This window comes from Notechis scutatus, chromosome 11 (genome assembly GCF_049901735.1).
Source record: "Notechis scutatus isolate UNSWTSFEM ecotype Mainland chromosome 11, rNotScu1.2, whole genome shotgun sequence".
Lineage (NCBI taxonomy): Eukaryota > Metazoa > Chordata > Lepidosauria > Squamata > Elapidae > Notechis > Notechis scutatus.
The window spans coordinates 5,537,811-5,555,983 of record NC_142019.1 but is presented as its reverse complement, the minus strand read 5'-3'; the positions used below and the strand labels follow the sequence as shown (position 1 = coordinate 5,555,983).

General features: G+C 42.7%; 1 protein-coding gene across 3 annotated transcripts in view; it reads right to left on the bottom strand.

Moving 5' to 3' along the window:
• Window positions 1-18,173, bottom strand: part of USP8 (ubiquitin specific peptidase 8) — a 33,175-nt gene that overhangs the window by 10,872 nt on the left and 4,130 nt on the right. For 2 of the 3 annotated variants that reach the window (XM_026677068.2, XM_087972646.1), the window contains 9 exons: window positions 9,007-9,165; window positions 8,027-8,171; window positions 7,236-7,321; window positions 6,174-6,312; window positions 5,077-5,128; window positions 3,962-4,106; window positions 2,773-2,935; window positions 1,959-2,103; window positions 592-812 (listed from right to left, as the gene is read on the bottom strand). In XM_026677068.2, coding sequence (XP_026532853.1) covers window positions 592-812; window positions 1,959-2,103; window positions 2,773-2,935; window positions 3,962-4,106; window positions 5,077-5,128; window positions 6,174-6,312; window positions 7,236-7,321; window positions 8,027-8,171; window positions 9,007-9,116 — 1,206 coding nt within the window. In that variant the 5' untranslated portion in view covers window positions 9,117-9,165. Of the gene's footprint in view, window positions 1-591; window positions 813-1,958; window positions 2,104-2,772; window positions 2,936-3,961; window positions 4,107-5,076; window positions 5,129-6,173; window positions 6,313-7,235; window positions 7,322-8,026; window positions 8,172-9,006; window positions 9,166-15,144; window positions 15,403-18,173 lie in introns of those variants that run through there. The other variant, XM_026677066.2, reaches the window with a different exon arrangement.

The window sequence follows — 18,173 nt, the reverse complement described above, 5'->3', positions numbered from 1 at the left end:
GTGGGGGGGATGGTCACAACTGTAAGAACTGGCCATAAGTCCAGTTTTTTCAGTGCCGTTATAACTTCAAACCGTCCTTAAATGAATGATTGTAAGTTGAGGACTACCTGTATTTGGATACCACCCCTCCATCTTTTCCACCTTCGTTGCTACAAATGCTCAGAATTGCCTGCACGATCATTATTTTGCCATCCCTCTTAACTGATGGATCCTTTCCTCTCTGACTGTGGTGGAACCTGGTGCTAATTTACGGGAAGGAGGCGTAAAGAGAATCATCGGCCTCGAATCCTTGCTACGGCAGGAAGCGGTACAGAAGCCATCCTCCCTAGTTCCTTCTACGCATGCGATCAGATAGTCGTGCGGAGTGTGCTTTAGCCTGGCAAGATTTTGCCTACTGGCGGACAGCAACGAAGAAACTGCTTGAGTTTTTACATGTCTCGTTTTTGCTTTCCCACTGACATTTACCAGTTTAAAAAACAAAAACAAAATTCATACTCATTCGGCTTATGAGAATGAGAAAGGTATACATTTGTGCTATTATGAGGCAGTGCAAACCAGTGGGTCATGGCCTGCAGAAAAGGGATAGCTCACCTGAGGAATAACCTTCATGGCCGAGATTGGCTGGCTAAGAATGCCAGTCGGAGCAGCAGCAATGGTTCCGCTGGGAATTAGCGATCTAAATACATCCATTTTCTTCTCCTGCTCACTTGCGATGTCCGATTTTTCAGGTGCTTCTACCACGGAGGGCCTGACATAGACAACAGGTGGAGGAGCCGGAGCCGGCTCTTCCAATGACGGGTAAGTAAAGTCCACTGAAACAAATATACAAATGGAAGATGCTAGGTGTTAAGAGGCATATGCTTAATACTTCTTATGTGCTATATATAGGGCCAGTTTGGTGTTCTGGTTAAGGCACTGGACCCGAAACAAGGAGTCGGTGAGTTTTTGTCCTGCCTTAGGCATAAAGACTTAGGTGACTTTGGGCCAGCCACTCTGTTTCTCAGCCCTAGGAAGAAGAAATCAAACCACTTTTGAAATCTTACTGACAAAACTGCAGAGGACTAGCCCTTTGAGTCAAAAACACATACAAACAAGCACATACACAAAGTAATATATGCCACAGGCTTATCTGCATGAACCTGGCCAATATTCACAAGGCAAGGTCTCCATATTGTGCTAAACTGCATTTTAGTTTAACCATCATTTGTGGCATAAGGCAAATAGGTTCCTGTGATGACCTGGGGCATGGCACAAGTCAAATAAGCAAGGAAGGTCCCTTTAATACCCCCAACTTTGCCCCCAATGTCCAGGTTACCTTTGGCTGGAGAAAAAACTCAAGGAATTGCAGACTTGAAAGCACAGCAAAACACACACTGTTAGGAAGATGCCAGGAACCCAGATAAGCCTCCACGATACCAGATAATTCACGATTTGTTCCCAACAACTTTGCTATGAGCAGCTTCCCTTTTTAAACACTGTGTTCCCAGCTGCAGCTAATGAAGGGAATCAGTGCCCTTTCCTTCCCCGTAAGCCATGCAACTCACGCTGTTCCCTTCTCCATTCCTCCCTGTGTGCCCTAGGATGAAGAGGGGGTGGGCCTGGGTCTTCCTCCGAATTCCCTCTCCCTTGCTGTACCTTTCCCCTGCTCTGCCCAGCCGGACTGTGCCCTTCCTCAGTTTCTTCCACAGCCAATGAAGCCACACTCCCACTTCCTGTCAGCTGTTTGGCTTCCTCCTCCCAGTCAGATTCTGACAGGGGCATGACAGTTCTACGCAACACGCAGAACCCTAAATTGCAGCTTCCCAACTTCGGCAGCTGAATTCCCACAACATACGAAACCCAATATAGCTTAACTATATTCCCTGTAAGTCGAGGACCATCTGTAATTGTCTTTGGAATTGCAGAACTGATTCAAAATCTCCCAGATGAGGGAGAGGGGGAAAGCCTTGTCTACTTACAAGAGACAGAAATGTTCTCCTTCTGGCTCCGCTGGGGCACAGCCACTTTGGCGTTGGTTGTATACTGAGGATAGCAAAGGAGCCAGTTCTCGTAACCTCCGTCTAGGACCAAGGGCTCATTCTGTAGCACAGCTTTACTTTCCCACTGGAAACAAAAGGCAAAAAAATACTTGACCAAAAGCAAGAGGATGCCCAGGCATTGGGCTGAAGGACAGATTATGTGAAGGTGGAAAATCTTTCCCCACCCAATTAAATTTCTCGCAACAAATATCTGTTGGTATGAAAGTGACGGACAATGCAAAATTACAGTTACTCTGACGTCCTTTGGAGGGACATGGTGGTTCAGTGGCTAAGACGCTGAGCTTATCAATCAGAAAGGTCGGCAGTTCGAATCCTAGTGCCGTGTAATGGAGTGAGCTCCCATCACTTGTCCCAATTTCTGCCAACCTAGCAGTTCGAAAGCATGTAAAAAATGCAAGTAGGAAAATAGGGACCACTTTGGTGGGAAGGTTAACAGTGTTCCATGCACCTTCAGCGTTTAGTCATGCCGGTCACATGACCATGGAGACGTCTTCGGACAGCGCTGGCGCTTCGGCTTTGTAACAGAGATGAGCATCACCCCCTAGAGCTGGAAACGACTAGCACGTATGTGCGAGGGGAACCTTTACCTATATTAACGAGTCCAGGCTAATTCCCTGCTTGAACCCTCCTCCCAAGTGAGACAATTGTTCTCCAACATTCTCAACTATATTATCACGAGTGGGTTCCTCATATCTCAAACTAAGTACCCAACTATAAATCTGAAGTTGCCCACCTTGAAAAGTGCGTCTTTGAGGCTCCGCAAAGTTGTGCCTAATTGTAGGTCCTTTGCTGAACTGAACCAGTCCAGCAAGACAACATAATCCACCTGGACCCTCTCCTTCCATGGCTCCTTTGAAGGGTCTGGCAGTTTAGCTTCAATCTTGTTAGCAGTGACTCTGAAGTTTGATGCCGTCCACAAAACAAGAAAACAAGATTATTGTTCAAGGTACAGTTGGCCAGTCATCAGACACAGAGCCTTGAATGCAGCTCAAGAGCACCTTTGACATTCTGAATAAATGGGTTTGCTTAACGACCGGGATTCGCTTAATGACTGCAGTGATTCTCTTTAACAACAGCCACAAATACAGGTCGGTGTCAAGCCCAAAACTGACATATGCGTAGACATTTTATTTAGCCTTATTATATATTCCTTTTCTTTCTTTCTCTTTGCTGCTTATGTCGGGGAAGGATTTTGGGCTTGCTAAGACATTCCTAAGGAGGGAGGAGTGGAGATAGAGTTGTTTAGGCTAGGTGGTTCTTCTTCCCGTGGGAACAAAAGCTGACCCTGCTGAGACCTGGAGATGGAGATTGATGACACCAGGCAACGTTGATTTACTTCTGTTGGGGAATGAGATTTTTGGGGGCTGTTTCTAATTTCCAATATTATGTGGTGTAATTCCGGGTCGTGTCAGATCCAGAATTACAACAGACTTTGACAATTTGATGCTTTCCTAAATAAAAGAAATTGTTTTGGAAGATGGACTTTGCTCTTTTCTTTTTAAATGGATTTCATCCCATGGAAACCTGACAGTCGGAAAATCTGGTTGGTTGCATGGATAACCTGCTTTATGACCGTTATGACTTACAACCATAATAGAAGGCTCCCTATCGGTTGTAAGTCGAGAACTACCTGTACCACTATCTATATAAACGCAACTCAAGAGTTTCTTTGGTGTTCTGAATATATGCACTTACTACTGGTATGACCATCACATCGCAGGGCCAAAAGTTCCATAGTGAACTAATGAAGCATTCTTTTAAAAAGAAAACATTTAAAACTACTATTTGTACTTTCCAGCCTTTTAGGGTGGCCACGCCAATAAGTGATCCCTGTTTACATTTCCTGTATTCTCTGCTTGATCCCTGGTAAGCTATTTAGCATTACGCAGCTTTAAGATCTATCAGAAAAGTTCGTTCCATACCCAGGACTGATAGCTTCTTGTGGAACACAAACAGAATTCATAATGCAGGATTCCTGGTAATCCTTTAAACACCGGGCATCCATGATCATAACCTTGATGCTTTTATCCATCATCATTGTAAACAGCTTCTCAGCTGTGATTGTTCCTTTAAGAGACAGAAAAATCATTTACCAAAGCTAACCAAAGAAGGCAGACGGTTTCAATAAAGAATTCTGAAAACCACAAGATCTACGTTTTTGCAATGGGTTATGGATTTCCTCCATGAAATATACATATAGTTTTATTCATAATATGACTCAGCATTCATTTTGGCAACAGTCACTAGTTTTCCGCTGGAGAAAATAACTATTAAAACTGGCTATATGTTTACATGATTGACAAGGACAAATTATTTAAAATGTGAATCGAATGTGAAGCTGGAACTGGAGTTCTGAGAATTATACAGTATTTGTTTTGTGTCTCAAAGTTTTCCACCCTGAATTTTCAAATGTTGGAAGCGTACACACCATCAAAAGTTGGTGAAGGTGTGGGAATGCATGAGGAGGTCCAAAAATAGAAGCAAAATAGGTATGTTGATCTTTCAACAGGTTTGGCAAGCTTCTATTTTTAAAAAATAGAAAATAAAACAACAACCAAGTTTCCAAAAAGGCCACTCTGAAAATAGGCCAAAACATTAGTTTCCTCCATTCCTGACATCACCATGCCTTCTACAGCCAGGGAAATTGGGGGGAAAAAGGAAAGAAAATGCTCTTCTCTTATCACCCAGGCAGTAGAAGTGTGATCCTGATCATCTATCCAAGGAAGCCATTATGAACGGCAGAAGAAATCTCTCAGACATTTTGAAAACAACAGGGTGGAATGCATGAGTTTCTCCTGTTTTCCATGGGTGTATGGAAGCCAAAATTATTGCTACTATAGCAAAATAGTTCTCTGAGATTAATCTTACGAAAGAGATCTGTCTAAATCACAAAGGGGTGGATATTTCCTTCCTCAAGGGAAATCACCAACTTTTAGGGGCTATCAGAGATCGAAGATGTTTCTCCAAAATATATCTCTTGAACATCTTTCACTTGTGGTCCCTACTCTTTAAGGATTGATGAAGAGACGATGCTTACCCTTTTCAGAAGAATCCTTCTTCTCTGCCACATTTTTCTTGTCTCCGTTGACCTGCATTATTTTGGCATTAAAAATAGGTTTAGTATGTCAGAAAAAAGGCACCCAAAGTGGTGTTTTTTTCTAGACTTAATTGTTATATCATACATCCTGATAAGAATCTTCATTAGTTGGGTTTATATACCGAAGAAGACATGAAAACTGAGATTCTTAATCCAAGGAGCCAAATAATACAATTAGTATCAACAAGAAAATAAGGGGATGGATTTGGAGCAGGTTTTTTTTTTCTGGTTCACCCCATAAAGTTGTTTGCTGAAGACTATATTTTGTTTTTATCCTTTTCTCTGTCTCCCAAACACCCTGTTCCTTAAACACCACGAATCAACCCTACATACTTTGCATCAAAATATTTCTAGCATAATGCAACGTAACTAATGTCTCATTTTAATTCTGGAAAACATTCCTGTCCAGGCTGGATATTTAGACTTTCTCTTGCTTGAATGTACAGTGTCTAGCTCTAGCTGAATGGGGTCAAATGGTTGAGTTCAAGAGTAAATAAGAGTAGACACGGAGGCTTTAATAAGGACAGGACTTAACCACCATGTGGCATCTTCCAACTAATGATTTTCTGGCTATATAACATGGATAATATATAACTGAGGATGTATCTGCTGAATAAAACTCGGCATTGGTTGCAGGAAGGGCAGCCGGCCAGTAAACACTCAGCTCCATTCAACTGCCCAGACTTGCATTCAATAGCATTTTCGCAGAATCAAAGGGAATTAACAAAAATGTGTATTCAGGATGAACTAATCTACCAAACGTGTCTGCCATCATTGCAGGCTTTAACAGGATTTTCTTATGTTCAGAATTTCTGAATCTGATATTCTCCAGATGGAGGGGTGTTCGGCTTCCATAATTTAGGAATGCCAAAGTTAACCTAAATATCAGATTTTGTTCTTAACCTTGCAAGTCGTATTTGTCGTTGCAATCAATCTGACTAGCCATATTTTTTTTTAATAACTTCCTTTTCTACAAAGAGTGTTTTTAATGGCATAGAGCAGAAATATATGAGAGGGATAAATAGTGGCTGGATTACCAGCTGATTTTTCCCGTTGGGATCTGTTGATATTTCTGAAGAGGTTTTAGCATCGTCTTTTAATTCTTGTTTTTTCTGCTGCTGTTCCTCTTGTCTTTCTTTCTCCTCCAGTTTTTTTCGCACTTCTGCTTCTTCATATCTAATTAAAGGAGACATTTATTTCCCAAGCATTATGCAGCATGGCAAGCGTGACTTGTTAAACACAGACTGTTGTTTATACTAAACAATTATATGTTCACATAAAGGCAAATACATTTCATAGTAATAAAAATGTGAAGATGACTAGGTAAAATTAAAAGGCGGCAGCAACAGCAGCTAAAATGGAATTTGAATTAAAGAGGGTTGGCAGTTGGCCAAATGAAGCTTTTCGTGTTTTCTTTTTTTATAGCCACAGCACTTAAGACTTATATACCGCTTCACAGTGCTTTATAGCCCCCTCTAAGCGGTTTACAGAGTCAGCCTCTTGTCCTCAACAATCTGGGTCCTCATTTTACCCACCTCAGAAGGATGGAAGGCTGAGTCAACCTTGAGCCTGGGGAGAGTCGAATTACCAAATTGCAGGCAGCTGGCAGGCAGCAGAAGAAGCCTGCAGTACTGCACTCTAAGCGTAATGCTGAAAATATGGACACTGTATCAAACTTGTTTAAAAGATATTCCTGACAGCCTAAGCAAGGACATTCCCACCAACCTGACAGGACAAGCCAATAGTGTGTGTGTGTGTGTGTGTGTCTGTGTGTGTAGCAATTTTTAGAGTAACGCAAAAAGGAGGTTAAGTTTGGCACATTTGCTAAACTCCTTTGCAATCTGCTACATGAATCTAAAGCCCTTTGTTCTATGCCGTCAGAGGCCTCGTTCTGCACTCTTTCCCTTCCTGTGTGTGACACAGAGCTGACATGCAGCCCCCCCCCCCGGTATGGCACTAATGTTCTGAAAATCTCCAAATTCTTGATAGATGGAAACATAATGCAATAGGAAGGACACCCCCACTGTGACCAATAGATAAATACATGAACTAAACCTGTAGAATACAGTAATTAACCCTTAATGCTTTTAAAAGCCTACCTGAGCTTAAGACTCTCTGAAAGTTGTTCGGCTTCTTCAATAGCCTTTTTGATATTGGTTAGTCCAAGTAATGAATGAAAATAGTCCTGAAATTAGAAGAGGCATCAGCTACTAGTTCATCTCTGACACCACAGTCCAATATATACAGGGAGTCGTGCTGTGACCAGAACTATCAAGAGATACATACTGCCCTGCCTTGCACTGCATTGCAAATAACCAGGATTTTTTTTTTTTTTTTTGCTCTTTTACACATTTTTATCATCCCACAAAAAAATTAAAAAATAACAAAATGTTATGAATAAATGAATAAAAAAGAAAGCAAAAGCAAACAAACAAAAAACTAAAAGGGGAAACTTGATGGACCACAGGCCCTTTTTCTGCATTAGTTTTCTATGTTTATATGAAATCAAGGAGCTTGTTGGAATTCTTGCATTCTAACTCGAACCTATGAAGAGCTCTGAAATAAAAGTTTTTTATGGATCAAGCAAACACTACAATTACGAATAAATGGGACAAAAATATATAGACTGACTCCCCCTCCCTTTCTATAGATCTATATCTATCTATCTATCTATCTATCTATCTATCTATCTATCTATCTATCTATCTATCTATCTATCTATCTATCTACCTACCTACCTACCTACCTAATCTGTGGATGTATATTTACAAAGACATCTTAAGCAACAACGTATCATGTGTTTTGGTATCTTTTCCTCAGTTCTTTTAAAAGTTCAGCACAACACTTAAGATCTCGAAATGTATAAAGGCATTTGTAACTGAATACATACTTGCTGCTGTTTGAAGTCAGGCCTCTTTTTAATAAGATTATATACAGTTACATATTTCATGTAAAGTACATAGGCCTTCTCTTCATCTCTATCCAACCGGCATTCTTCCGCTGCCTTGAAGATCTTAACAGCACTCTGGACATAACTTGAAATTGAAGCAAAGAATGGAAGTCACAAAAGCTGGTGTTATCTTCTGCAAATATACACTGTTAAAAAAAAACCAACAACCTTGCCGACGGAAACAAGGAAGAAAACTGTTTTCAAGCCTGAACAAGATTAACAATGATTATCTAATAAAAGCCACCTTGGCTTTTCTGATCTACTTTTGTTCAATTATCTTCTGTCATTGCTGCCAAACTGCTACGCTCTATGCTGATACTTTAAATACATACCATTAATCATTTATAACACAATCCAGTGCAAGTTTTAATCTTGGTGAATTCTATTGCATTTGTTCCCTGGTAAAATGTTGGGCTTTGTCCTAAGGACAAAGTACGCATAGGAATTAAGAGTAAAATAATTATATTAGAAGTAACACAGTGTGTGCTGAATTAAGTTCTTCCTTTCAAGGAAGGAAGGAGGCAGCTTTTATCAGCTTCAGTCAGGAAGGAATCTTAATTTCATATGGGAAGGGATGCGCATGTTAATACAGTCTAACAGTTCTCAGCAGTGCTATTTAAAAAAAACCCCCAGAAATGGTATCTACAGTATGTAGAAAAGTCTATTATGATCCACAAAACACTGAGTATTGCTGGGTGTTTTTTTTTAACAATTCGCCCAGAATCACCGAGAATAAGCCATATAAATTTTATTAACAAAAATAAATAAGTAAAACTAGTTGAGTAGAAAATTCAGTGACAAAAGCCTTCTAAACGGTGAGAATAATTTAAATGATCCATGAAGGGAAACAGTGCCTTCAATCCCTACCATCAAACTGGCATTAGGAAAATAAATATACTAGTTGGGTTAAACAACCATACTTCTTAGTGCTTGTTTTCTCCGGTTTTACTTCTGTCTTTTTATTCAGATCTTTCAACGAAGTGCAGAGATAGAGTTCTTTAGGTACAGAAGCCAAGGTAGGCATGTTCATATATTACGGTGTCTCTTCAAAAGGATTCTTTAAGTTCAGTCTCTGTTTTCTAAAAAAGAAGATTCCAAATAAATCTTAATCATAAAGCCTCAGAAGTATATCAGATATACTGATAGCAATACCTTATTGATTAAAGTCAGACATTAGGCCAGGGGTGTCAAACTTGATTTCATTAAGGGCTGCATCAGGGTTGTGTTTGAACTCGGGGGGCCAGGGTGGGTGGGGCCAGGGTGGGCGGGCCAGGGTGGGCGTGGCCAGCTTGATGTCACTCATGTCAGGGGTGCCTTTGGCCCAAGCGCTCTGCCAGTGAAAACGGGCTCGCAAGCTCCTTTTTCAGCTGGGATGGCTTCCTGCAGACTGAATCTGGCCCACGGGCTTTGAGTTTGACACCCCTGCATTAGGCCATAGCAGAATACAAAATATAAAACACAGAAGAGTAAGAAGACCGAATGTTATAAACGGAGCAAAAGAAGGCAAAGAAAATGCAAATTATATTCAGATCCACATATGCCTGTGATGGCGAACCTATGGCATGTGCGCCACAGGTGGCACGCAGAGCCATTTGTGCGGGCACGCGAGTCCAGGCAAACTTACCTCACTGCGCATGTGCGCACCTCCCAGCTGATTTTGGAGCCTTTTTCGGCCTCCTGGAGGCTTGAGGGAAGCCTCTGCAGTCTTTGGAGGCCGAAAAACAGTCCCGTTTCGTTACTTCCTGTATTTCCGGAAATATCAGAAGTGACGAAATGGGCCCAGGGAGCTGGGAGGCACGCACATGCGCAGTGCAGGTAAGAGGGCAGCAGGGGGGGATTGCGTACGCAGGGCCCCTGCACACACTGCCTTCTGGGTGCTGGCACATGAGCGCATGCATACGCAATTTCCAGCACAGGAGTCCAAAAAGGTTAGCCACCACTGACATATGCTGTTTTCAACTACAGTGTTTTGTTCAAATAAAGAGATGATCAGATACGTTCAAATCATTATAAAAGCACAATACTGGCCACATCTTAGAAGGATGTGTAGTTCTGTAAGTATGGATAATCTATAGGTTGTAATAATGAGCATTTTAAGTTGAAAAGGCTCTATTTCCAAAAATACCAGTGAGATGTTTCTACCACTCTTTCTTAGAGACGTATTATATCCTCTGCTAACACACACATGCAGAAACTCACATTCCTTGTTTAATTTGTTTAGAGACAAGACGTTTCTTTGGAGTTTTCCAGCTCCTAACATGGATTACGAATGAAGAGCCTCTGTATGCTAGGAACCTTAAGCCTTTGTTAAATGTATATTCAAGGTTTACCATGTTATGTAACCCTTAATTTCTACTATCTTTTTACTAACACGACTGGAGGGCTGTACATAATAAGGTGATCATTAAGATCAAAAGGTGTCATACTATGTTAACTACAGGTAATCAGCAATTCACGATGAAAATGGACCCCAAAATTTCTGATACTAAGTGAGTCACTTGTTAAGTGAGTTTCGCCCCATTTCACAGCCTTCCTTGCCACCGTAGTTAAGTGAATCACTTGCAGTCGGTAAGTTAGTCACATGGTTAAGTGAACCTGCCTTCCCTACGGACTTGGCTTGTCAGAAGGTCGCAAATAGGGATCACATGGCCCCTGGGCACTGCAACCATCATAAATATGAGTCAGCTGCCAAGCGTCTGAATTTTAATAATGTCGCCACGGGGATGTGGCAATGGTCATAAGTGTAAAAAAGGATCATAAGTCACTCTTTTCCAGGGACATTGTAACTTTGAACGGTCACTAAATGAACTGTTGTAAGTCAAGGACTACCTATGCTGGATGCGTAATATGAAAATACTAAAGAGCGACCCACAATAGTGACCTATACGTATTCGTAAACACATAGGCCAGCTCACCATGACCCCAGAACTGAGGTTAAAGACACTTCAGCAGTGGTCCGTTTCAAACATTTTTACCACCGGTTTGGTAGGCGTGGTTTGGTGGGCGTGCTTTGCGCGCGCGCATACACTTTGCGTGTGCACGCCAAACAGGTACAGGGACTTTCTAACTGGCCTCCTGCAATCCTGCACTCTCCCTGTCGCCTCAGCAGCCGCCGTGCGGCAATCTGTTGTGCCACGCAAAGCAGCTGCCCTTCAAAAGCAGGGCATAAAGGTCAGCGTGGGAGCCCAGGTGCATGGGTGGACCCAACCGCAGAGCATTGGAGGGTCCCGGTTTGGTCTCTGCTGCTCATCGCCGCTACCAGCTCAGACGCACTGGGCCAAACCGGTAGAATACCACCATTGCATTTCACTCTTGACTATGATGCAATTTGTAGCTACAGGAAAAGGCTTCCAATCTAGGCACTGCAAACAGGCTGGCTATTTTTTAAAAATAGTAAAATAGTAAAAAAGTATAAATGCTCCCTTCCCCTTAGTACATGCAGACATTCGTACGATAATGCAAGCTGATTCTCTGGGAAGGCGTGGCAAATGAAGGTGAAACAGGTCGTAGAATATTTGTTCGGCTTCTCCAAATTAGGGTTCCCAACATCTCCTGCAGCTTTTCCCAGAAGTCAAGGTGGCTTACAGTTACGATCTTCTGAAAGCTTGTAAACATGGGTTTGTGGTTCCACAAAACCATCGAAGACCGGTTGTCGTTGGCAGCAATCAGGTTGCGCCATTATTAATGTTTCATTTTCATAGCTTTATATATATATATTTTTGGTACATTTATTTATTCCCCACGGTCATGTGATTTACATTTGAATGCTTGACAACCAACTCACTTTTACGATGGTTGCAGTGTCCCAGGGTCATATAATCCCCTTTTGCAAGTCAATGGGGAAACCAGATTTACTTAACAATTGTGTTACTATTTTTCTATAGCTGCAGTGACTCACTTAACAAATGTGGCAAAGAAAAGTCATAAAATGGGGCAAAACTCACTTAACAAATATCTCATTTAACAATGTAAATTTTGGGCTCAATTATGTCGTAAGCTGAGGACCTGTTTAGTAGTACATTGACACTTTTAGTCAGCAGAAAAATAGTTAATATTACCGATCTGTTTCTTCTGCAAAGTCTTTTGCTGGAGTTCCTTAACTTTTTTTCTAGTCCCAGTACTTAATAGCCTGGACAAACACTCTTGCTACACACATCATAGATGCCAATAACCTAAGTGGTTACTTGAGATAAAGTTGTTAAAAAAACCCAACAACTTTAGAGCCTCTCAGAATAGGCAGCTGACAATTTCAAAGAAAAGAAGTAACTTATTATATACCGTTTGCCCAGACTAATTTCAGTGTACAGAAACTTTTCTCCCAATGCATTAACAGCAGTCACAGCTGCTTGGTTAGAATAATCTTATTTTTCTTTCCAAAAGAACATTTTTCTCAAAGATTCTGTGAATAAGCCATTGTTATTATGGGGTAAAAATGTTTTTTTTTAAAGGGACTGTGCACACTATTCTTGATAAATCAGGATACCCTGCATTTTTAAAAAAAGCCAAAAATGTAGCTGGATCCCAAATCAATAAAGATTTTGTGACGGCTGTTGACATAATATAGTATTGACTTCTTCACCTTAGACATAAAGGTAGCTACTTTAATGTAAAGCTTATTTACTGTATTTAATAGCTTTTAAAATCTCTGTAATGTGAACCATCTAAAATATATGTACTGCATATAATCATAAAACATTGACCCAAAAACTCTCCCAACAGCTTCACCTATTTTAAACACGCATATTTATTTCTATGCCCTATATACTTTATATACTTTCACAAGTATAGGTAGATTTTTCATTTAGCAGACAATTACATAGGGTGGCTTATGATTGACTATACTACACTATTTTTGGAAGGAGAACCACTAAATCTTTTTTTTTTTTATAAAGGTAGCCCTTGTCTTACATCACAATCATTATTTTAGTGACTGTTCAAAGTTACGACAACATTGAAAAAAAGTGTCTTCTGATTGGTCCTTGCACTTATGACCATCATAGCATTTCCGTGGTCATATCACAAAATTTGGGCACTTGGCAGCCAGCGTGCATACCTGAGACCAGGTAATCATCATTTGCAATTTTCCTACATGGCGTCTGACAACAAAGTCAATAGGAGAAGTGGGTTTGACTTAAAAATTATGGGAGAAAAAGCTGTAAAATCATGTTTGACTCACTTAAGGACCGCCTTGCTTATTAGCAATGGAAATTCTGGTGCCAACTGTCAATGCAAGCCGACGACTACCTGTACAGGTAGAGAAATGGAGCTTAAAATACTAAGCAAGAGTGAACTATTATTGCTGTTTTCCATAGCCTTTCCTATTTGGCCCCTTCCAGGTACCCTAAAACTACATTTGCCCCAGAGCATTGCCGAAAAAGAGATAAATTAGGGGATAGCAGCTTATCGCTTGCATTTATCTATTATAGATGTCCACCCATGGTAATGAATATGGGTTGACTGCATTCACACAGGCTTAAGCCAGTCAACCTAAAGTGAATGTAACTATGTGTGTATAATTGTTCGTTATATCCCACCTTTATTATTTCTTATGAATAAGTCAAGATAGTAAATGTACCTAATACCCCTTATTCCTCCCCCCCATTTCCTCCACAACAACCACCCTGTGAGGTGGGTTGGGCTGAGAGAGAGTGTCTTGGCCCAAAGTCACCAAGTTGGTTGCTTTCATGCCTAAAGTGGGACTAGAACTCCCCATCTCCTGGTTTTTAGCCAGGTTAAGGCCTTTGCCTATACAACCTCAGCCTGGTGGGTTAGAATAAGGTTTAGCGTCCAGTGAGAACCCAGAAAATGAGCTTATTCAGTAAGTACAACACAACATTGGCGTTTCCACTGGCTATTTTAATTCAGGATTTCACTATAACTTCGCCCACTACGGATCTTCTCCTAAATAAAAACACAACATCACATATTCCTACTTCTATAGAAAACAAAGAGTCCCAAGAGAACGGTGTCTGGTTACACACATCTAAAATTCAGGCACAATGTGCTTACAAAACAGCCTCACAAAACTATAATAAGTGCATAATTTAAATGCGTGAGCAAGCATCTTTTCTGGCTTTTTCCGAGCCAATTCCACACTCCACCATTCTCCTGCACCGAGGAAGCCACAAAGGAAGAATGTGTACATAGCACAGCAAATGTGCACCACGGGAAGTCATAATTGCCCCTTCCTCCTACTCAGCATACAGATATGCTGCACATCATCGCACACCTGGCAGCGACAGGAAACCTGTGAGCCCAGCCAGATGTCGCTAAACTATCATTTCCAGGAGGCTCAGCCAGCTACAAGCCATGATGAAGAGGAGAGCCACAAGTCTCCCCACCCACCAAGGCCATCAAAGGAGGTCGCACATGAATAAATAAAGCATGAATGTTAATGTTTCAACAGCTGGACTCTGGTACAATCCTGGGACAAATTGTTCACTGTTTACAGATTAGCTTCGCTTGTTGCTGTTGTTGTTGTTTTAAAAAAAGCTAAACCAAAACAAAACCAACCACTTTTGGGTTCAGGCAACTACGGACCAGCTCGACCCAGTGCGATCCAACCGCGTGGGCGGCATTCACACAACACCCAGCCCCCCGCCCCCAAAGTCCTGAAAAAGGCTGGAGAGGAGTCTCCCTGCGCGCACAGCCCTTCGATCTTCACCCAGGCTCCATCTATCGCGGGAACCCAGCCCCTCGACAGTCTATACACGCGTACAGCCTCAGAGACCCTCCCCGCACAGACTAGGGAAGAAAAAATAAAATAGAAACACCGCCCGGCGGGAGCTTCAAACTTAGGGCTGTCGAGGCCCGGAGGGTGACTCCCCCTCCCCTCCCCCGCGTGAGAACTCCCAGTTCCGTAACGTGTGAATGCGCCCTCCGTGACTCATCAAGGTCATCCGTGGAGCCGGAGGAGGACAGACCCGTTGCCACCGCCGCCCCTTTCGGCCTCTGCCCTCTCTCCAGCCCCTCAGACCACCCCCAACTCGGGGTCCGCCCCCAAGCCGGGCCCTGCGCTGAGTCCCGAAGCCGCCGATCGACGCCCCTAAGCCGCTCACCGCCTCGGGTCTCCGCAGCCGTCGCCGCCTCCTCCTCCTGCTGCTTCCCAGCCGGGCCTGGCCCATGTCCCGGCGCCGGGCAGCCGACGCGCTAGGCAGCCATAGCCGGGCAGGCGGAACTGAGCCGAGGCGGAGAGAGGCGGGGATAATCGCCAGCCCTGCGCCGTTCGGGCCGGCCTTCCGCGGAAAAGGGGCCGGGCCGGGCCGGGCGAGAGGGAGGCCCGCCGGGCGCTTCCTTCCCGTCCCAACGCCGCCGCCGCCTCCTCCTCCTTTGGGTTGCTCTCAAGGGAAAGGCCGCCCTGCGTGGCTCGCGCGCCAGGACGCACCTGGAGAGGCTCGGCGGGGTACGGGGGGGTCGGCCGCCCCCGGGAGCCCCCAGGCCTCTTGTTTGGCATCGGAGGCGGCTGGGCATCGCCTTCTCCTGGACTGGCCTTTTGCAGCCGCTGGCCTGGGATGTCCTGCAAATGCTGCCTCGGGGTGCAGCTGCTGAGGTTCGGTGCCAGGCGTTTATTTGGGTGTTTGGGTTTCTATGGCTTGGTTTTAGAAGCTCAAGGCAGCCCAGAGGGGCCTCAGAACTACTTTGGGTGGAAGTAGGTAAGAAGGAAGGACCAGATCCAAACCACCCAACTGTCCCGAAGGTGCTTTCCCCACGAAAGGCAACTGGGATCTCTTGTGTGTTTTACTTTGAAAATGTTTCCCTTCTTAACCAAGAAGCTTCTTCAGCTCTAGCTAACGGGTGGGGAATGGGAAGATCTATATTCTTTGCAGCCAGCAGCCAGTCCTTAGGAAAAAACAAAACAAAACAAGAACAACATCCAGTTGCCTTTTGGGAACAAAAAACAAGCACCTTTGGGACAACCATGACCTGGATGATTGAGAATCTCCATAGACAATTATCCTATTAGTTACAAACTGTCAAGTGGAGACTTAAGAATCTTGTTTTATGCCAACCGTGGTTGGAACTATCATCATTATGTAGTAGAAGGTAATGAGAGCTCTAGACATTCCGCTTGTCAGCATATACGTAAAACCCAACTGGGTGTAAAGCAGCTTTCGAATGATTTATTCCAAAAGAATAATGCTTTGCATTTTATTGCATGTTCTAATTTCTGGGGTTTTTTTTTTGGCAGCTTGCTTTTGTTATTTGCTGTTTTATTTTAACAAACAGTTTTGGGTTGCTGCAATTTAAGCCATTCTGCTTCTCTCCACTTGGGCGTTTGCTACAGCAGGGGTCAGGGACCTCAGGGACCACCAAAATCTCGTGGACCAGAGACCCTGGGAAAATCCCCAAAAAAGCCTGCAGGAAAATTCCCCACCCCGTTTTCCTACCGATCGATCATTCTTTATTTGGGATCGCAGGATACCGTCTCTAGCTCTGTTCTCAGGTGCGGGGAGAGAGAGACCTTTGGCTTCATGCAAGGAAAACAGCAGAAGCAGCAAGTCTTTCTTTCTCTCCCCCAAATTCCGCCAGAAATGAGTCTTTGTGAGACTTGTCGCACCGGTGCAGCCTCTTGGAGCAAGATGCCTTGCAGGGTCCCAAAGACTCACTTCTGGCGGAGTTTGGGGGAGAGAAAGAAAGACTTTTGCTGCTTTTCTTGCATGCAGCCAAAAACAGAAGCAGAAAGAAGCAGCCCGGTGGCCAAGCAAGGCGCATGGGGCAAGTTCCCCCCCTCCACCTTTTCCCCCCCTCCCCTACCTCGTGTTGTTCGCAATGCAAGCAACGCAAGCCTTGTGTTCCAGCAGGCCATGTGGGCGGCGCAGCCTGGATTAATCACTTTGGGGGGTGCTTTGGGGGTGACATTTCTCTGCGGACCACCAAAATTTTCTCACAGACCACCAGTGGTCCCTGGCCCACTGGTTGGCGACCACTGCGCTAGAGGATGTAATAAAGGTAGGGCTCTCAGACTTTTCCCAGCAAACTCCAATGGGGAAGGGAGGGATAATTAATTCTGTATTTGAAACCAGTTTACCCACTGGCCAAAACAGAATTTTCCACCCTGGATCAGAACATCTGCATGTACTTGTATGAGCGAAGGACTTGCCCTTGTAGTCCAGAGGCTAATGACTTGGAACACCAGATGGGTCTGGTACTTCACAACTGTAGTCATTTAATTACACTACATATATGGAGATGCTTTGTGCTTTAATGCTTTATGAATTACCTTGGAAGGGCATTTTAAAAATGATGTGTAAATAATGAAACGAGTGATCTCAAATTGTACACATAGACAATAGCCTTCAATTGCAAAATCAATGAGGACACTTAGAAGGCTAGATCACTTACAGTAATGGAATTTAAACTGGATGTTCGTCTATTTTGCTTATCGTACGAACACTAGTACAGTGCAAGACTGGAGGCCCTTAATCAACTTTTTAATTTCTTCAATACAAGACCATGCAAATAGAAACTATCCATCTAACTCCTGATAAACACAACAGGGCAATATTACAAATTGAGTTCTGGAAGAGCGAAGGCTTTTATGATTACTCTAAATTTTGGTAAATCAGTGGTCAAGACTGAGTTCTTAATAGTATTTTAATTTAAGAAATTATCCCCTAATCTGGACAGTTACTTATTCTATAGTTTGTGAGGTATAGTACTTCTTACAAGAATTCTGTAATTGTTTACTACAGAATGTAACTAATCTTGCTTGCTATAAGAAGTCAAATGACATGTAAAATGATATGTAAAGGTCAAATGACATGTAAAAGCCCCAATAAAATATTACTATATTTATAAATGCTATCCATGACTTATTGAATTAGTTTTTTGAATCTAAATGCTTGGGTTTAGGTAATATATTGAATCATAAACCAGCCCATCATATTTTAATTTGCTATGTGAATCTATTCAATGTTATTAATATAACTGACCCCTGCTGTGTAATACAGAATGAGGCGGCAAAGGTAGCTTTTACAAACTATCACAAATTAGGAAAAAATTAAATGTCTTGGGCATATAAATATTCTACAGAAATAAGTGGAATGTAATAGAGAAGGCAAGTGACTTAAAAATCAGCTTCATTCAA